General features: G+C 41.5%; 1 protein-coding gene and 1 pseudogene across 1 annotated transcript in view; both read left to right on the top strand.

The window, feature by feature from the left end:
• The first annotated feature begins 452 nt into the window (after positions 1-452).
• LOC141499671 (NADH dehydrogenase [ubiquinone] 1 alpha subcomplex assembly factor 3 pseudogene) lies at positions 453-4,376 on the top strand (annotated as a pseudogene).
• A 2,078-nt stretch (positions 4,377-6,454) lies between these two features.
• Positions 6,455-16,568, top strand: part of LOC141497226 (uncharacterized) — a 67,546-nt gene continuing 57,432 nt past the window's right edge. The window contains 4 exon segments of the mRNA XM_074199872.1: positions 6,455-7,576; positions 11,529-11,655; positions 12,775-12,870; positions 15,357-16,529. Of these exon segments, the coding sequence (XP_074055973.1) occupies positions 7,544-7,576; positions 11,529-11,655; positions 12,775-12,870; positions 15,357-16,529 (1,429 nt within the window). The 5' untranslated portion in view covers positions 6,455-7,543.

Raw genomic sequence — 16,568 nt, 5'->3', positions numbered from 1 at the left:
TGCCCAAAGAGCAATAAAACTGTTCATACCCTTTGTCCCAGTGATTCCAATTCTATAATTCCAATTGTATAATTGTCTATAGCCAGAAGAAATTGTAAAAAATGGAAAAAGTCCTACATCTTCCAAAATATTCATAGCAGCTCTTTTTGTAGTGGCAAAGAATTGGAAATTGAGGGGCTGCCGATCCATTGGGGAATAGCTAAACAAGTTATGGGACATGAATACTATGGAATATGATTGTTCTATATGAAACAATAAATGGTCAGACTCTAGAGAAGCATGGAAGACTTATGGGATCTGATGCTGAGCAAAAGAAGTAGAGCCAAGTGAACAATTTACACATCAACATTACGAGATGAACAACCTTGATGGAAGCAACCCCTCTTGATGGATTGGGAGCATTTTCCATTTCCAGAGAGCTAGGACAACATTCACGCAACACCTGGGGCGTCATGGGGCCTGGGGCCCGAAAACCTGGAGCTAGCCTTGGAGATCCTTGTCGAGCCTGGATCAGGCATTGTGGCTTTCCACATAAAGGGAAAGTGTCAGTTTGTGTCTATGTGTCTTCATGTGTAGGGGTCTGTGTGTATGTATGTGTGTGTGTATGTGTAAAGTATCAAGTCTTTGTATGTTTGTTTTGTAATTTGTTTCTTTTAGAGAGATCAGACTTAAAGTGAAAGAAACAACTAGAGGGTTATGCTTTTTTGTGGAAGGAACTCCTCATCCTCAACCCCTCCCCCCAGTCTCCCAGTGAAGAAACATGAGGCAGGGAGATGGGAGAGATTGGCAAAAAGGTTCTTCCAAACAGAATTTCAAGTGGGAAAAGTTTCAGTTTTGCTTGTGGAGTGTTTCTGAACAGTGCTCCCATAAGGTGATCTGCTCATTCTAGATCTTGCCATGTCTTAGCTAATGGGTTTTGAACCTACAGAGTCATTCTCTCTACTTGTCCTGAAGTCTGAAGGTGATGGATTTGGGAGCATTTTCCATTTAATCCCTGCTGGGGGGGGAGGGGGAACACATCTTTGAATAGTAATAGCTGTAGATGGAGCAGTCAGGTTGATTTCCAAAGGCAGAATGGGACAAATTAGGAAATGATTTCTTTGAAAGGGATTTTTCTCACTTCTTTAGCTCTAACCCTCCTGCTTGAAAATGCTTCAGACCTTCCAATGAGCTGCTTCTACCAGGATCAAGAAGTTTAGATTTCTTGCATTTGAGCACATGGAAAAATCTACCTTAAGTCAAAGGAAAAGGGAAAATACCCAGGAATGACTTCCTGGGACCCAGAGGATTCTCTCTTTTGTTTGTTTTGAAGACAGAAGAAACCCAATCTCAGCTCTCTCTTTTGGCCTTTTGAACACACCAGAAGAAAACTCCTCATTTAACAGTAGACACAGTAGCAAAGTAAAAATAATCTAAACAAGTTCCAAAGACACTAAGTCTTGTATCACACCTCCTGTCCAATTCTTGGGGTCCATTCTTGCCCTCACCATCAAGAGGGCTTAATATGAGGACAAGGCTGAATATTGTTCTGGTTTATTGTGGGGGTCCAGGAGGGATAGAGTCGGCGAAATGAGTTGAGTCAACACAGGGGTAAAGGCAGGAGCAGGTTGACTGACTGTCTGCTGTTCAGATTTATTTTTATAGTATCAGACTCAGCTAAGATCATTTCCTTGGTTACAAAAGCGTACAATTGTCATCATCAATCATATAATTCATATGGTTACAAGTTTTAATCATATGATTACAAGTTTAATAATAATATAGTTAATTGATTTCTTATCCCTACTCAGACCATGATGACCTCAACCTATCTGTTACCTTATTTATTACTACATATAATTACTACATATAATTACTACTATAATTGTTAATTCATTTAAAGTTATTAATTAAGCAATTCTTTTAATGGAAAGTTTTTTATATTTTCTGTGTAAGTCATGTTTTTCGATACACTTCCTTAACAATCTTATAGTGAGGGTCTTTATGCTTGTCCACCCATCTGTTAACTCTTACAATAACCAATTTTTCTTTCAGGCCTTGCTGGTAGAAGCCAGAGTTTCTGTGACTTTTTTATTCTTTCCCATGTAACTAAGACTGTTAGAGTTCACATATTGGTCACCTGTACTATTTTCTCACTATTTTTTTCATATATTCCTGTGTATGGTAAGGGGGGCAAAACTATTAATTTCCCTGGAATTCTATCTGACTCATCTTGTATCTGTTTTCCCCTGTATATATTCTGACATCTCCCTGGAACTCCCAGTGCTGTATTTTCCAAAGATTTCATAATGTTGAAGCCTTTTGTATGCCTCAAGGAGAGGCAGTCCTGTTAAATTTGGACAGAGTTCACAATCTGTTTTATTCAAGGAATTTCTCTGAAATCCTTCCTTTATAGTCATTCTACTATTAGGATGAGTAAATATTGCAATCAATAATAGACCTATAAATATTGGTACACATGAAATCCCTATATATATTGAAGAAGGAAATGTTCCATCAGGCAGTGTGACTGCCTTGAGTCTTCTTGCCTTGACTGTGTCAAACAGCTTAGAGATCCTGGCTCCCAACAGTTTATGGTATAACAGTGCACCTCAGCCTCATAGTGACAGATTCAGATAGGGAATAGATGACTCAAAAATCTATGGGAAGCCCAGGTTCCAGGCCAAGCCAAGGGTGACTCTCCATCCACTGCTTGTCATTTTTCCTGTCCTACATTTATTTCCCAGACCAGGCCTCAGAGTGGGTCCTCTAGAAGTGTGTGAAGGAGGATGTGTAGCTCTGGTGACAGAAACTTTTCAACCCAACACATTCTGGAGTGTCCCTTTTCCTTATAACAATAGAAATGGAGCTCTTTCCAGAGACATCACTAGACTTCTGAGGTGAGGATACCAGTGGATCAGCAACCTAGAAGTGGATGAGAATTCAACCACGATCTCGTTCCCAGAGAAGGGATCTGGTATACAGATATTTTTTTAAAGGAAGACGATTGAGTATGTAAATATAGACAATTGAGCTGGTCTAGAAAGGATCATGGAAGAAATAGTTACCAAGATCCAACTCTCCCTTTATATACTTTCTAAAGCCACTATCACAGTGGCCTCTGCTCTTCCCTTTCCTAACTTCTTCTATTCCAGTTCCAATACAAATTATTCTTCTATTTGACAACTTTCTATTTTGTCTCTGTTGACAATAACAATTGCCACAAGGAGAGCTTTCCCACTATGCTCTGCTTTTGTTCTATTCATGTGCTGAAACTGTTGATCTGGTTGACTACAGCTAGGTAACTACAGCTAGGTAGTTATTAAGTGTCTAAGGCCAGATTTGAACTCAAGTACTCCTGACTCCAGGGCCAGTGCTCTAGCCACTGCACCACCTTGCTGTCCTATCTGGTTGACCCTTAAATGATTTTCTCTGAGGTCAAATAGATCCTCACAGAGACAAGTCAATCTCTCTTCTTCCCTAAATCATTCAAAATCCCTCTCACCTCAGCAATTGTTCCTCACCTCCTTTCTCCTCAAATGTCCCAAACCTTTCCATTCCTTCACTTTTTGGATAGTAAGGTTGCCTCAAATTTCATTGAAAACATCAAGGCCAGTGTAACCTCCTAGTGACCCTGGGCCGAATGATGCCTTCACCCCCTCACCATTGGGCTACCTATATTAACACCACATGTGCACTTTCCTGCATGTTTCCTCACAACCCTGAAGTCATGGACCCCCACCCTTGAAACAACTTGTGTCCCCCTCTGACACTGGGTAACTCCTCAGGGTCCTAAGGCCAGGAGCTTCCCGACACTGCCCCGAGGTCATTATAACATGGGACCTTGCCTCTGTGCTTGTGCCACCTACACCCTGCTTTGCAGACCCCAGACCTCAGAGGTCCTCATGACATTTTCTGCTATCCCCAACGGAGCTACCACTTGACCCCCAAGTATGATGAGCTGTTCCAGAGGACCACCATCACCTTGCTGGAGAACGATTCTCCCCAGGTCATATACATAGATACCTACAGCCCCTGGGGCTTTACTGTCAATGGCAACTGGGTCGTGGGGTCCTGGCCTTGGTCCCACACTTTGTAATGCAAGGGATGTGGGGAACCATCAGGATATCACAGAAGAAAACACCTCCCTTTTCTGGATGTTAGAGCCTCAAATTGAAATTGTGGTATTGGGTACTGGAGACCAAATGGAAAAGCTACGGCCAAAGATTTTGAAGGCTATGAGAAAACGAGGAATTGCTGTTGAGATCCAGGACATGCCCAATACCTGTGCTACCTTTAACTTCTTGTGCAGCTAGGGATGAGTGGCTGGTGCTGCCCTCATTCCTCCACCTGGGGGCTCACCTTTGGCTCTAGTTTCCTCCTCACATGTAGAATGAATTCTCCCTAATTCCCCTCCCCCAAAAAGAAAACATCAAGGCCAAATTCCAAAAGATCCCTCTGATCCCCTCCTCAACTTTCATTTTTTGACACTATCTCTGCCTTCACCCATTCCCCCATTATGAGTTTGTCCTTCTCCTTGAAAAGGGAAAATTCTTTAAATGCACATATGATCCTATTCTATTTCATCTATTACAGCAGTTTCTTCCCTCTGCATCCTCATGCTCTCCCATCTCTCCTTGCCTATGGGTTTCTTCCCTCCTAGCATGTCCATGGTCCCATCCCTTACAAATCCTACATTGATCTGTCCAGAATTTCTGGAAAACATGCCAAGTTTTCTCCCTTTTGTGGTAAAACTTCTTGAGGTCTTCTACAGATGGCAATTATTTCATGTTCCAGGTAGAAAAGTCGCTAATCTTTATGCAATTAGAAATCAGATTTCCTAATGTTTATTATTTCCTTTTTTTATTAATTGTCCTTATGTGATAAATTATTTTAAAAGTTTGGATGTCTGCTCCCTTGCCTAAAGAGAAGGTACCAAAACAATCACTTTCTGAGTTCCCAAAGCCCTAAATGGAAATGGAGCATTTACAAGATTCTTTACTATTTTCACAAAGGACAATTATTCTTTTTTGTCTATATTAAGGGAAAACTTACCAAATAAAAATGTGAGAGTTTATGCATTTAGCCATACTCTCTTCTAGCCTAATTCCTCATTTCATAGGATCTAGATCTGATAAATGACTGACTTTCAAAGTCCACAGTCACATTGCCATCTAGGAGTCAGTTTTGAATTTCCATTATTTCTTATAAAATGGTTTCTCAAATAATACAATGGGAGAAAGACTCAAAGGCTGATAAGAACATAGAAAATGGTGCAGATTGAAAACCTGAAAGACCAGGTAGATGCTTTTCTTTTCTTTTTTAGTTTTTGCAAGGCAATGGGGTAAAGTGGCTTGCCCAAGGCCACACGGCTAGGTCATTATTTAGTGTCTGCGACCAGATTTGAGCCCAGGTACTCCTGACTCCAGGGCCGGTGCTCTATCCACTGTGCCACCTAGCCGCCCCTAAGTAGATCCTTTTCGATGCTTTCTGCCTTCCCCGCCCCAGAAGCATCTCCTGCTCCGGCTGCCCTGGCCTCCCGGGCTGACGGCCCTCGGAGCAGGCCCAGGTCCTCCTGCCCCAGGGCCTCTCCTGCCCCTGCCAGCCCCGCGGGAAGGGCCTCGTGTCCCGGTGGAAGAACATGTGACTCAGTCTACTCCAGGGGGGCCATGGCTTCCCAGGGCTCCCAAGATGCATCTGGGGCCTGGGGGGAGCTGCAGGTGGGGGGAGACCGTCTGGAGGGGAGGGGGCTCTCTGAGAGGAGCAGCCAGGAGTCGGGGCGGGGTTTCGGCCCTGGGGGCGGAGCATAGGCGTGGAGAAGGCCTGACACGTGATGAAGGGCGGGGCTCCTGGAGGCGGGGCCGATTGGGCCCTGGATTTGATTGGAGGATCCTGGGAGCCTCGTGGGTCGCAGGGGGCGGAGCTTTGGGGACTCGCCCCGTGGGGGCTGCCGGGTAACAGGAAGTCTCTGAGCTGCGCCTGCGCGGCCTACGCCGGTGTTTTCTCTTCTTCGGGCGCCGAGATCCCTCCGCCTCCGGGAGCCGGTCCTGTGCGTGCAGCTCCCGGGTAGGTCGCCTTCCGCGCCCTGCCCCCAGTCTCCTGCCTTCCACTGGCCTCCCTCGTCACGTGGCCTCCTTGTGAGTGTCCTCCAGACCCTTGGGGAGCCCCCTTCCGCCCTCCCCATTTCCCAGAGGGACCCCGGGAGTCCGGAATGGCGCCCCCCCGCAGAGCCCCGGGGGGTCCCCCAGCGCCCCCGGCTTCCCAGCCCCGGGCCCAGGGTCTCTCCTGTGGGAATGTCTTCTCCCCCAGACCCTCCTCCTGCCCCCACCCCCGGCCCCCTCCTTCCCCGCCTCAGTTTTTCACTTTTCCAGGTTCCGCCCCAGCCCGGCCCGAGGCGTCACGCGCGTTCCCCCGCGAGTCCTTGTGTCTAAGAGGGAGAAGCAGGAAACGGGCGAGAAGGTTTCACGAGTGAGCGGTGCCACCTCCCCCACCCGCACGTGGGCCTCTCCCGCTGGTCCGGGCGCCGCCGCCCTCCCAGCGTTGTCTCGTCCCGAGCCCTGTGCCCAGCATCAGTTCGTGTCGCGCCTTTCCGCGTCTCTACGGTCTGGTCACTCGTGGTTTCATGTAGAACAGCGGTACCCCATAACATTCATGCTCCGTGACTTGTCCCCCATTGCCTCAGTTTCCCATTCTTTGCCTCTGCAAAAAGATGTCCCGCCCCGATTCCTTTCAGTCCCCTCGGGCTTGAATCCCCGACTGAGTTGTGTTTCCCAGCCTGAGTTTTCTCGTCTTTTCCTTCCCGAGCCTCTGCAGCCTCCACTTGCCTGAGTTACCTGGGGCCTGGAGATGTGGGGAGGCAAAGGACCAGCTGGAGGGAGGGCTGTGCCCCGGGAGTCACTGAGGTGCTGCCTGGCTCTCCCTCCTGGCACCCCAAGCTCCTTCTGCCTCTAGAAGCCTGAGGAGAGGAGTATGAAGAATAGCATGAAGTGGGAGAGGAATTTAGGGCAAGACCTGAGCCTTTGTAACTCCTGTTGGACCTCACCCTTTATAAATGCCTGGAGGCCAGTTTTCTGCCCCTGTAGAGGAGGCAAAGCTTCTCCCCCTTCCCATCCTTCTCTGATCCTTCTTCCTCCCCAGCTCAGTCTGCAAAGAACCAAAGTCTGGCCCCAAATCCAGATGCCAAAGTTGGAGAGAACTTGGAACCGTTTTGTTATTAAAGGTTGACAAACAGCAGTCTTCCAGAGTATGATCCCAAATAGTCAGCCCAGGACTCAGATTATGGGGTGGGGAGGATGGGTTTTTCTAATCAGAGGTAAAGAAGGGAGGGACTTTCCAGGTGTCTCTAGACTGCCTCCTGGGTTTCAGAAAGGCTTAGAATTAGAAACCTTTCCTGGTTAGGAACAAACTCTGATAGTAGAGCTTTGGCTGTTAATTTGTGGATCTATCAAGGGTGGGAGAATCAGGACCCCAAGGTAGATAAAGACCAGAAAAAAGATGGAGGAACTTGAATGAATGGAGTCACATTGGACCTTGCTCCCTTTTCAGGAATCCTGGATTCAAGGGAATGGACCCTGGGAGTCTCAGACCCAAATTTCAGGTGAGTGCAGTCTATCTCCAGACTGGTTCAAGGAGGGACATCTCTGTGGTACAGTGGATAGAGCACTGACCTTGAAGTCAGGATTACAGTAGATTGAATTCAGTCTCAGTCACTTGCCATTTACAAGCTACATGACATTGGGCAAGTCACTTAACCCTGTTTGGATCCAGGACCATCTCCAATCATCCTCATTTCTATCTGGCCACTGGAACCAGATGGTTCTGGAGGATTAAGTGAGCCTGGTGACTGAGCATAGCTCCCCTCATTCAAATCTAATTCACAAGCTAGTCATGGCATCACCTCCCTGATGTCATAGTCTTCTTCAAGAATACATCCATACATCTCCCCACATTCCCTGTGATTATCAGCAGTCTGTGCATTGCTGCAAACCATTTCCATTTGGTCTTGTTCTCCCTATGCCATCCTGCAAGTCACAATATTCCATCATAATCCCACAATAGCTTGTTTGGCCATTTTATTGAAGGGCATTGCTTTCTCAGGCACAACTAAAGATATTCTGTAAATATTTTTGTATAATTTGATCTTTATAAAAAATTGTCTTTAAGGGGTGGCTAAATAGTACAGTGGATAGAGCACTGGCCCTGGAGTCAGCTTGAGTTCAAATCAGGCCTCAGGCACTTAATAATTACCTAGCCAAATGGCCTTGGGCAAGCCACTTAACCCCGTTGTCTAGCCAAAACCTAAAAAAAATAAACCTGTCTTTAGTCTCTACAGCTGGCAGTGGTGTTGCTGGATCAACAAATATGCAAAGCTCTATACTCCTTTGAGGAACCTTCCAAACTGGTCTCCTGAATGGTTGGATCAGTCCCCAGCTCCACCAATAATGCTTCAGTGTTCCAGAATTCCCACTTCACTTCCAATATTATCATTTTCACTTTGTTGTATCTGATAGATGTGAGATGGTACCTTGAAGTTGTTTTAATTAGCATTTTTCTAATCACTAGTGATTTAGAGCATTTTTCACTTGACTAGAGATAGTTTTGATTTCTTTGTCTGAAAAGTGTCTCTATCCTTTGAAGATTAATCAATTGGTGAATGGATTGTGTTTTTGCTAATTTCACTTTTCTATAGTTGATAAATAAGGACTTCACTACAAATATCAATTACAAGTGTTTTTCCTTGTTTTCTCTTTCCTTTTGATTTTGTTTTCTCTAAAAGCTTTTTAATTTTATACAGCCAAAACTGTCTATGCTTGATTTTTGTATTTCTCTTTTTTTTGTTGGCCTTAAATTCTTCCTCTATCCATAGACTGATAAACAACACGAGACTTGCCTCATTTGTTCATTAACATGTTTTATGCGCAAACCATGTGCCCATTTTGACCTTCTCTTGGTATCAAGTGTGAGATGTTGTTTAGGCCTAATTTCTGCCCTGATGTTTTCAAGTTTTTGTAACAGTTTGTCATATCCTGTTTTGGTTCTGAAAGCTTGGATCTTTGTCTCTGTCTTCTACTAGATTACCAGTCATTTACTATATTGTAATGTTTCCCTGATCTATTCCCGCTCTAATTTTTAATCACAGGTTGTTTTGATAATTATTATTTTGTAATACCAGTTGAGATCTAGTATGGCCAGACCCCCTTCCTTCAAATTTTTTCATTGATTTCCTTAATATCCTTGACATTTAGTTCCTCTAAATGAACTTGGTTATTATATTTTCCTGTAAGATAATTTATTAGTATTTAGTTGTGATGACAGTGAATAAAGAGATTAGCTAGGTAAAATTCTCAGTTTTTATTATAGTAGTTTTTCCTTTCCCATAAACAAAAAATGTCTTCAATCATTTAGCTATGAGCTTATTTTTATTAAAAAAAAAGCATTTTATAATTATTTTCAAAGAGTTCCTTTGTCTTTTTTATTGGGAATACTCTTAGGAATTTTAGGCTGGCTAGTTATTTTTTTTTTTTTTAAGGTTTTTGTAAGACAAATGGGGTTAAGTGGCTTGCCCAAGGCCACACAGGTGATTATTAAATAGTGTCTGAGGCTGGATTTGAACTCAGGTTCTCCTGACTCCAGGACTGGTGCTTTATCCACTGCACCACCTAGCCACCCGTGGCTAGTTATTTTAAATGATCTATAAGAATATAGGATAATATTGCTGACACATAGTTTAGTTTCCCTAATTTTCTCTTGATTAAATCAATTTTAGTTATAGCATTGCCTGAGATCATGATTACTACTTCAGGCTGTGTTTTTTTCCTTTCATTTTGTAGGTCAATTCATCTTGTTCACCTTCTGAGCTATAATTAATTGTATGTTTTCCTCCTTCCAATTTTACTTTTATACTTATATAAACATATATATATGTATGTATTCATATGTAGATGCATTTATATTTATGTGTATGCATGTATGAGTATATTGAGAATGGGTGAAAAACCACCCTTCTATTAGGTTCTTCTTTATCAATTTTTCCTTTTATGCTTCATTTTCATGAGATAATTTCTCCTTTTTATAACTCCCGACATAGTTTTATTTTTTTTAGAATGACTCCCTTATACTCAGGTCAGCTCTACCTTATCTTTCAAACTATTCAAATAATGATTAAAGTCATAATAGTACTGAAATATTTTCATATCTTAGAAATAAGCAATTTGATCTTAGATCCCATATAATTGGTCTTTAATGTTTACCTTATTTTTCTTCCTGTTATATGTCAAATTTCCCTTAAATTCTGGAGTTTTTTCCCACAACAACCTTAAAGTCATTTGATGATGTTCAATTTCCTTTTTTTTTTTTAATATTAAGCATTATACTTTGCTGAGTAAGTTACCCTTGGTCATTTTTTTTGCTCTATGCAATATAGCATTCCAAGAACTAGGGTCCTTTAATGTAATTAATGGTATATCTTATCTAAAACTTATTGTGGCTTCTTGCTTTTTAAATTGGCTTTTTCTTGTTACTTCTAAATTTTTTTCCTTAACTTGGAAGCTTGGAAAATTGTCCTTGACATTCCAGTAAGTTTTTCTCCTAGGATCTTTTTTGGGTGGTGATTGGTGGGTTTTTTCATTTCTTCTTAACCTATTTCTAGAACTTAAGAAGAATTTTCCTCATTAATTTCTTGCAATATTGTATCAAGATTCTTTTACTTTCATCATTATTTTCAGGTAATTCAACTATTCTTATATTATTTCTCCTCTATCAGTTTTCCAGAACAATTGCTTTTCTGATGAAATGATTCACTTGCTATTATCTTTGTTCTTTTTATTTTGTTTTATTTTTTGATCTTTTAGAATGTCATTAGTTTCCCCTTGTCCAATTCTATTTTTCAAGGAATTATTTTCTTCCTCAAGTTTTTGATTCTTTCAAATTGTCTGACTTTGTTTTCATCATTTTCTTGATTATTTAGGAATGATCTTGACTTTTTCTCATTTTACCTTGATCTCTCTTGAGTTCTTTTTTTTTTTTTAGGTTTTTGCAAGGCAAATGAGGTTAAGTGGCTTGCCCAAGGCCACACAGCTAGGTAATTATTAAGTGTCTAAGACCAGATTTGAACCCAGGTACTCCTGACTCCAGGGCTGGTACTTTATTCACTGTGCCACCTAGCTGCCCCTCTTAATTGAATTCTAAAAACCTTCTTAAGTTTTTCCAAAAACTCATTTTTATACTTGAGACATTTGATACTGAATGAGAAATTATTATTTTTGGATGCAACTGCAGCTCCTTAACTCTTTGCAATTCAATGTTCTAAAATCTACAGTGGTTTTAGTATGGAAGCTGCTAGGCTTTGACATATAACATTCATTTCTCAGAATTCCCTTGGGTTCTTAATGATCTCAGGTTCTAGAGCTGACTCTGACTCTCATGTAAGGTATGACCTCTGGGCATATCCCTTCTCTGTACTTCAGCTTCCATCTCGAATTGAATAGGGCTGAACTCTTTACTTCTCAAGAGTCTTTTATCTCTACACCTGATGACTTTTGATGGTCTAGGAGTTGGTGACATTCAAGGATGTGACTCTGGACTTCACCCAGGAGGAGTGGAGCCTCTTGGACCCTCATCAGAAGCAGTTGTACAAGGAGGTCATGCTGGAGAATGCCCAGAACCTGCTGTCTGTGGGTAAGAACCCTTCCCCTGGTAACACTGAGTCTACTGTAAACAGGAATATCTTCATTCTCCACTGTGAAGCATTTGGAGCAATTCAGAGAGAAAAGGGCAGGTCTCCTGCAATTCTGTCCTTAATCTTCCTTTCTCTTGTCGTAAAATTCTCAACAATATGGTGGGAAAGTAAAGGAAGGGAATAAGCATTTGTTTTCACCTGCTGCTTTAGATGCTATGATGAGGGCTTTCTTTATGTTATTATGTTGTTTTATCCTGATAATAACCTTCCAAGTTAGGTGAATATTATTATCCCCTTTTGACAGTTGAAGAAACTGAGGAACATGAAGGTTAAGTGGTTTGGCACATAGCTAGTCACTGTCTGAGACTGGATTTTTACTCTGTCATGCCTTAGACTATGCCCAGGGTTCTCTCCACTGCACTAACAAGATGTCTAGATGATGGAAAAATATGTGCCAAGTCCTATCCTTCTATGAAGATGTTGCACCAGGACCAAATCTCCTAATCTCAACCTAGTTACATCAACTTCTCCCTCACCTCTCCTCCATAACTCCATACATAACTGCTTTGAGATTCTTCTTCAGAAGGCCTGGGGCACACCATGTCTTCCTTTCCTGTGTGCTTTTGGCATTTCCAGGACAACAGACTGGCCAAGAAAGAGCATTTGGTATGACTATTGAATTTTCTAGTAGAGAATCTCACCCGAAGAGGCTAAGACTCCACAAATGAACAATACACAAGGTTTCTATATGGTTCAGGGACAGAGGTACGGGGGAGAGATACTCAGCAAAATGTTCATGTTCCCTGGGCTTGAGGCTGGTCTTGCACTTTAACCCTTTTACCCTATTTTGGAAGGAATTGTTTTCATCAGAATGGAACCTGTTAGGATGGGGAGTGTAATGTGAAGGGAAAGGATTGGACCATTTCCCACAGCAACGTATCCTCTTTTGGGTTCCTTGCATTACAAGCACTCATGTGCAAGTCCAAGCTCCTATGTGAGCACTTAATGGAGTGATTGATAGTCAAAGTGCAGCAGCTCTGTGTATACGGCCCTTTATGAAAGAGATCTAAATTTCAACTTTCTCTCTATCTTCATCCCCAACTTATTTTCCTGCCCAGGGCTTCTGGTTCCCACACAAGATGTGATCTTTTATTTTGAGCAAAGGGAAACTCCATGGATGCTGGAACAAGAAGGCCTGAGGAGCCACTGTCCAGGTGAGTGAGGTGAAAGCAGGTATAGGACAGCCATGATGACTGGGCTTCTGTGTGTTACGGGGAAGCAAGGGCTGGATTTGGGGTCCAGCAATGTAGAATCTTCTCATGATGGACAGGATAAAAGTAGAACTAATTAAGAGAGGGAAGAATTTAAGGAGGACTAGAAAAGGCTTATTTTGGAAATGTGGTCTCAGTTTAGCTGCCAGGGAAGCCAGGGAGAGCATTCTAGGGACAGAGATGGCAAGGGAATAACCATGGATTCTAGTGTAGAATATCCTGTTCTCAGATTAGAAAGGAGGCCTATACTACTGGATTCTAGCATTTTATATATATGGGGGAAATAAGATGAAAGAAGACAAAGCCTAGAGGAAGGGATGGATATAAAATACTTCAATAATTGTAGAAAGGGTTTTATATTTAATCCATTTACTGGGTAGTCACTGAGACTTAGAATGTAGTGGTAAGGTCACATGAGAATTTTAGGAAGAAGAATTTAATAACGGTTTAGAGGAATAACTAGACTGGGGGTTAACCTGATGCTGCAGCCAGACCAACCAACAGCCTCTTACAAAATCTCAGACACAAGATAGTGACAGTATTGAGAGAGAAAGGGTTATATGTGAAGGATGTCACAAAGGCAGAATCAAGAGGACTTGGCAGGAGATTGAAAAGGTGGCTCAGGAGTGGGAATGTGTGCAAGTTAATGATAACTCTGTTGTATTGGACTATTGGGAGATGCCTTGGATAGCATTAGGAATGCAAGAAGAAGATGGGAGGGTTGGTGCAAAGAGAATGAGTTTCCTTTTGGAAATGGAGACATAGAAACAGGAGAAAATAATGTCACTAAAATCTAGAAAGGAGAATATTGAGAAAAAGGGGAGATTGACAGTGTCAAAGCCTACAGAGAAGTCTAGAAAGATCAGAATTAAAAATAGCCATTGAATCTTGGAAATTTTGAGAAATTAATAATTTAATAATTAATAATTTTCTCTTTTTATTTGATTAGTTAAAATACTCTAAGTAGAAAGGACACTTGAAGAAGGATACTATCTGTACATAAAGTACTGAGAATTAGAAATAATTAGAAATAATAGACCAGTTTGTGTCTTAATGGTGGTCATATATTAGACAGGGGCCTTAGAAGAGGATTAAAGGGGAAAAAAAGAAATAATAAGAGAAAGAAGTTGAGCACAATTTGGAAAAAGTTACCTCTATCTGTTAAGCCATGAAATGGAGGAAAGATATTAGATAGAATCACATGGGGATGTATGGATCAAGTGTGAGTGTTTTAAAAATTAGATTGAACTGTCTTATTTGTGATAACCAGAAAATAATGATTAGTGTGGAAGAGTATGGAAAGAGTATGAAAAGAGTATAAAACTTAAAAAAGATGGAGATACCAACTGAAGATTATACCAAGGTAGTTGAGTGTAGAATGAAATTATTTGCACATGTGGTAGTTAGGTGGCAAAATGGATTAGAGTGCCTGCCCTAGATACAGGAGGACTGGAGTTCAAATTCAGCCTCAGATGCTTGCAGCCATGTGAGCTAGTGAGAAAGTCACCCAACCTTGATTGTCTGACATCCAGGGCCATCTCCAGACTTCTTGACTTATATTTGACCACTGGCCCCAGATGGTTCTAGAGAAGAAAGTCAGGCTACTAATTTGGCATAGCACCCTCTCAGTCAAATCCAATTGAATTGCTTGTCATGACATCACCTCCCTCATGTCTTCTTTTACAATACATAAGAAAGTGATAGAAAAGTTAAGAGTTTGAAGAGGATCACATGGGTTGCAGATTGAACTAGCAGGTCAGCTGGCAGGCTCAGCTGAAGTTTGGAAAGGAAAAGAGATAGAGAAAGAGAAAAGGGCAGGCAGCCATGAGGTTTGTGATTACCAGGCCACATGGTGAAGCCCATGGAGCTCCATGTGTTTTAAGGAAGAGCCAGAGGAAGGTTCATCCTTCTGTATGGGAAGCAGAAGAAGCAAGAGCCTGAAGGGGGCAGTGCTTCCTGTTAAATACCCCTCCATTGTAGGCATAGGTGGTGCTTGGGGTGTGGTCTTTTCACCTTGGACCAGGTAACTTCCAATGGCAATCTACAAGCTGGTCCTTCCTTAATATCTTCTTAGAGAAAAAATGAAAAATAAAATCAATGTCACTAATTTTCACATGGTCTAAACTCATTACATTGTGAATATCATGAAAAGGTCATGAGAATACTTGTGTCACGTGTGGTGTAGTTGGTGTTTGTTGTTGGGATCCAATGATCTATGTGTCCAACTCTTTGTAAAGTAAATTATTCTTAGGGTATAAGCTAGTACCATTTAAAACTGATTGGTTCTCTCCATATAAGATTAAAGTTTGGGTTTTTTTTTTTTAGAGGGGAGGAATAAATAATAAGTTTAGGTTCTACCAGTGCTGGGAAAGGGAAATAAACATATGTGAGTATATATAGTGTTTTTGTATATTTGTTTTCTTGTTTAGTTCTTTCAGAAGAAGAGATCAGATATGAAATGAAGGAGAATATTGGAAAACTACATCTTTCTGTGAAAGAAACTCACAAGAAAAGTGTCATGAATGACAGTGCCTGTGACTTCATGTGGAGAGAATTTGGCATTACACAAGAGAAAATGCACACTGGAGAGCGACCTCATGATTTTAATCAGTGGGAAAAGGCGTTTTCATTGAAGGAGTCTCTTGTTAAACATCAGAGAATTCACACTAGAGAGAAACTTTATGAAAATAATCAAGGTGGAACGGCTTTTACATGCAAGTCATATCTTACTATACATCAGAGGATCTGCACTGGAGAGAAACCTTATGAATATAATCAGTGTGGAAAGACTTCTACAGTTAAATCCCATCCTAATACACATCAGAGGATCTGCACTGGAGAGAAACCTTATGAATGTAATCAGTGTGGAAAGGCTTTTTCTTTGAAGGATACTCTTATTAAACATCAGAGAAGCCACACTGGAGAGAAACCTTTTGAATGTAATCAATGTGGAAAGGCTTTTACATGGAAACACAATCTTACTGCACATCAGAGAATCCACACGGGAGAAAGACCTTATGAATGTAATCAATGTGGAAAGTCTTTTACAAGCAAGTCATATCTTACTATACATCAGAGGATCCACACTGGAGAGAAACCTTATGAATGTAGTCAGTGTGGAAAGGTTTTTTCATTGAAGAATACTCTTATTAAACATCTTAAAAACCACACTGGAGAGAAACCTTATGAATGTAATCAGTGTGGAAAGACATTTACACGAAGGACCCGTCTTATTGTACATCAGAGAATCCACACTGGAGAGAAACCTTATGAATGTAATCAATGTGGAAAAACTTTTACAAGCAAGTCATATGTTACTATACATCAAAGAATCCACACTGGAGAAAAACCTTTTGAATGTAATCAGTGTGGAAAAGCTTTTACAAGCAAGTCATATGTTACTATACATCAGAGGATACACACTGGAGAGAAACCCTATGAATGTAGTCAATGTGGAAAAGCTTTTACTTGGAAGGAGAGGCTTAGTGAACATCAGAGAATCCACACTGGAGAGAAACCTTATGAATGTAATCAATGTGGAAAGGCTTTTACATGGAAGGAGAAACTTAGTGCACATCAGAGAATCCACACTGGAGAAAACCTTGTGAATGTGATCTGAGTGTGCTAAACTAGCATTGTGA

Source organism: Macrotis lagotis, chromosome X, assembly GCF_037893015.1.
Source record: "Macrotis lagotis isolate mMagLag1 chromosome X, bilby.v1.9.chrom.fasta, whole genome shotgun sequence".
Lineage (NCBI taxonomy): Eukaryota > Metazoa > Chordata > Mammalia > Peramelemorphia > Peramelidae > Macrotis > Macrotis lagotis.
Note: the sequence above shows the minus strand (reverse complement) of the source record. Positions and strands in the feature narration are given on the sequence as shown.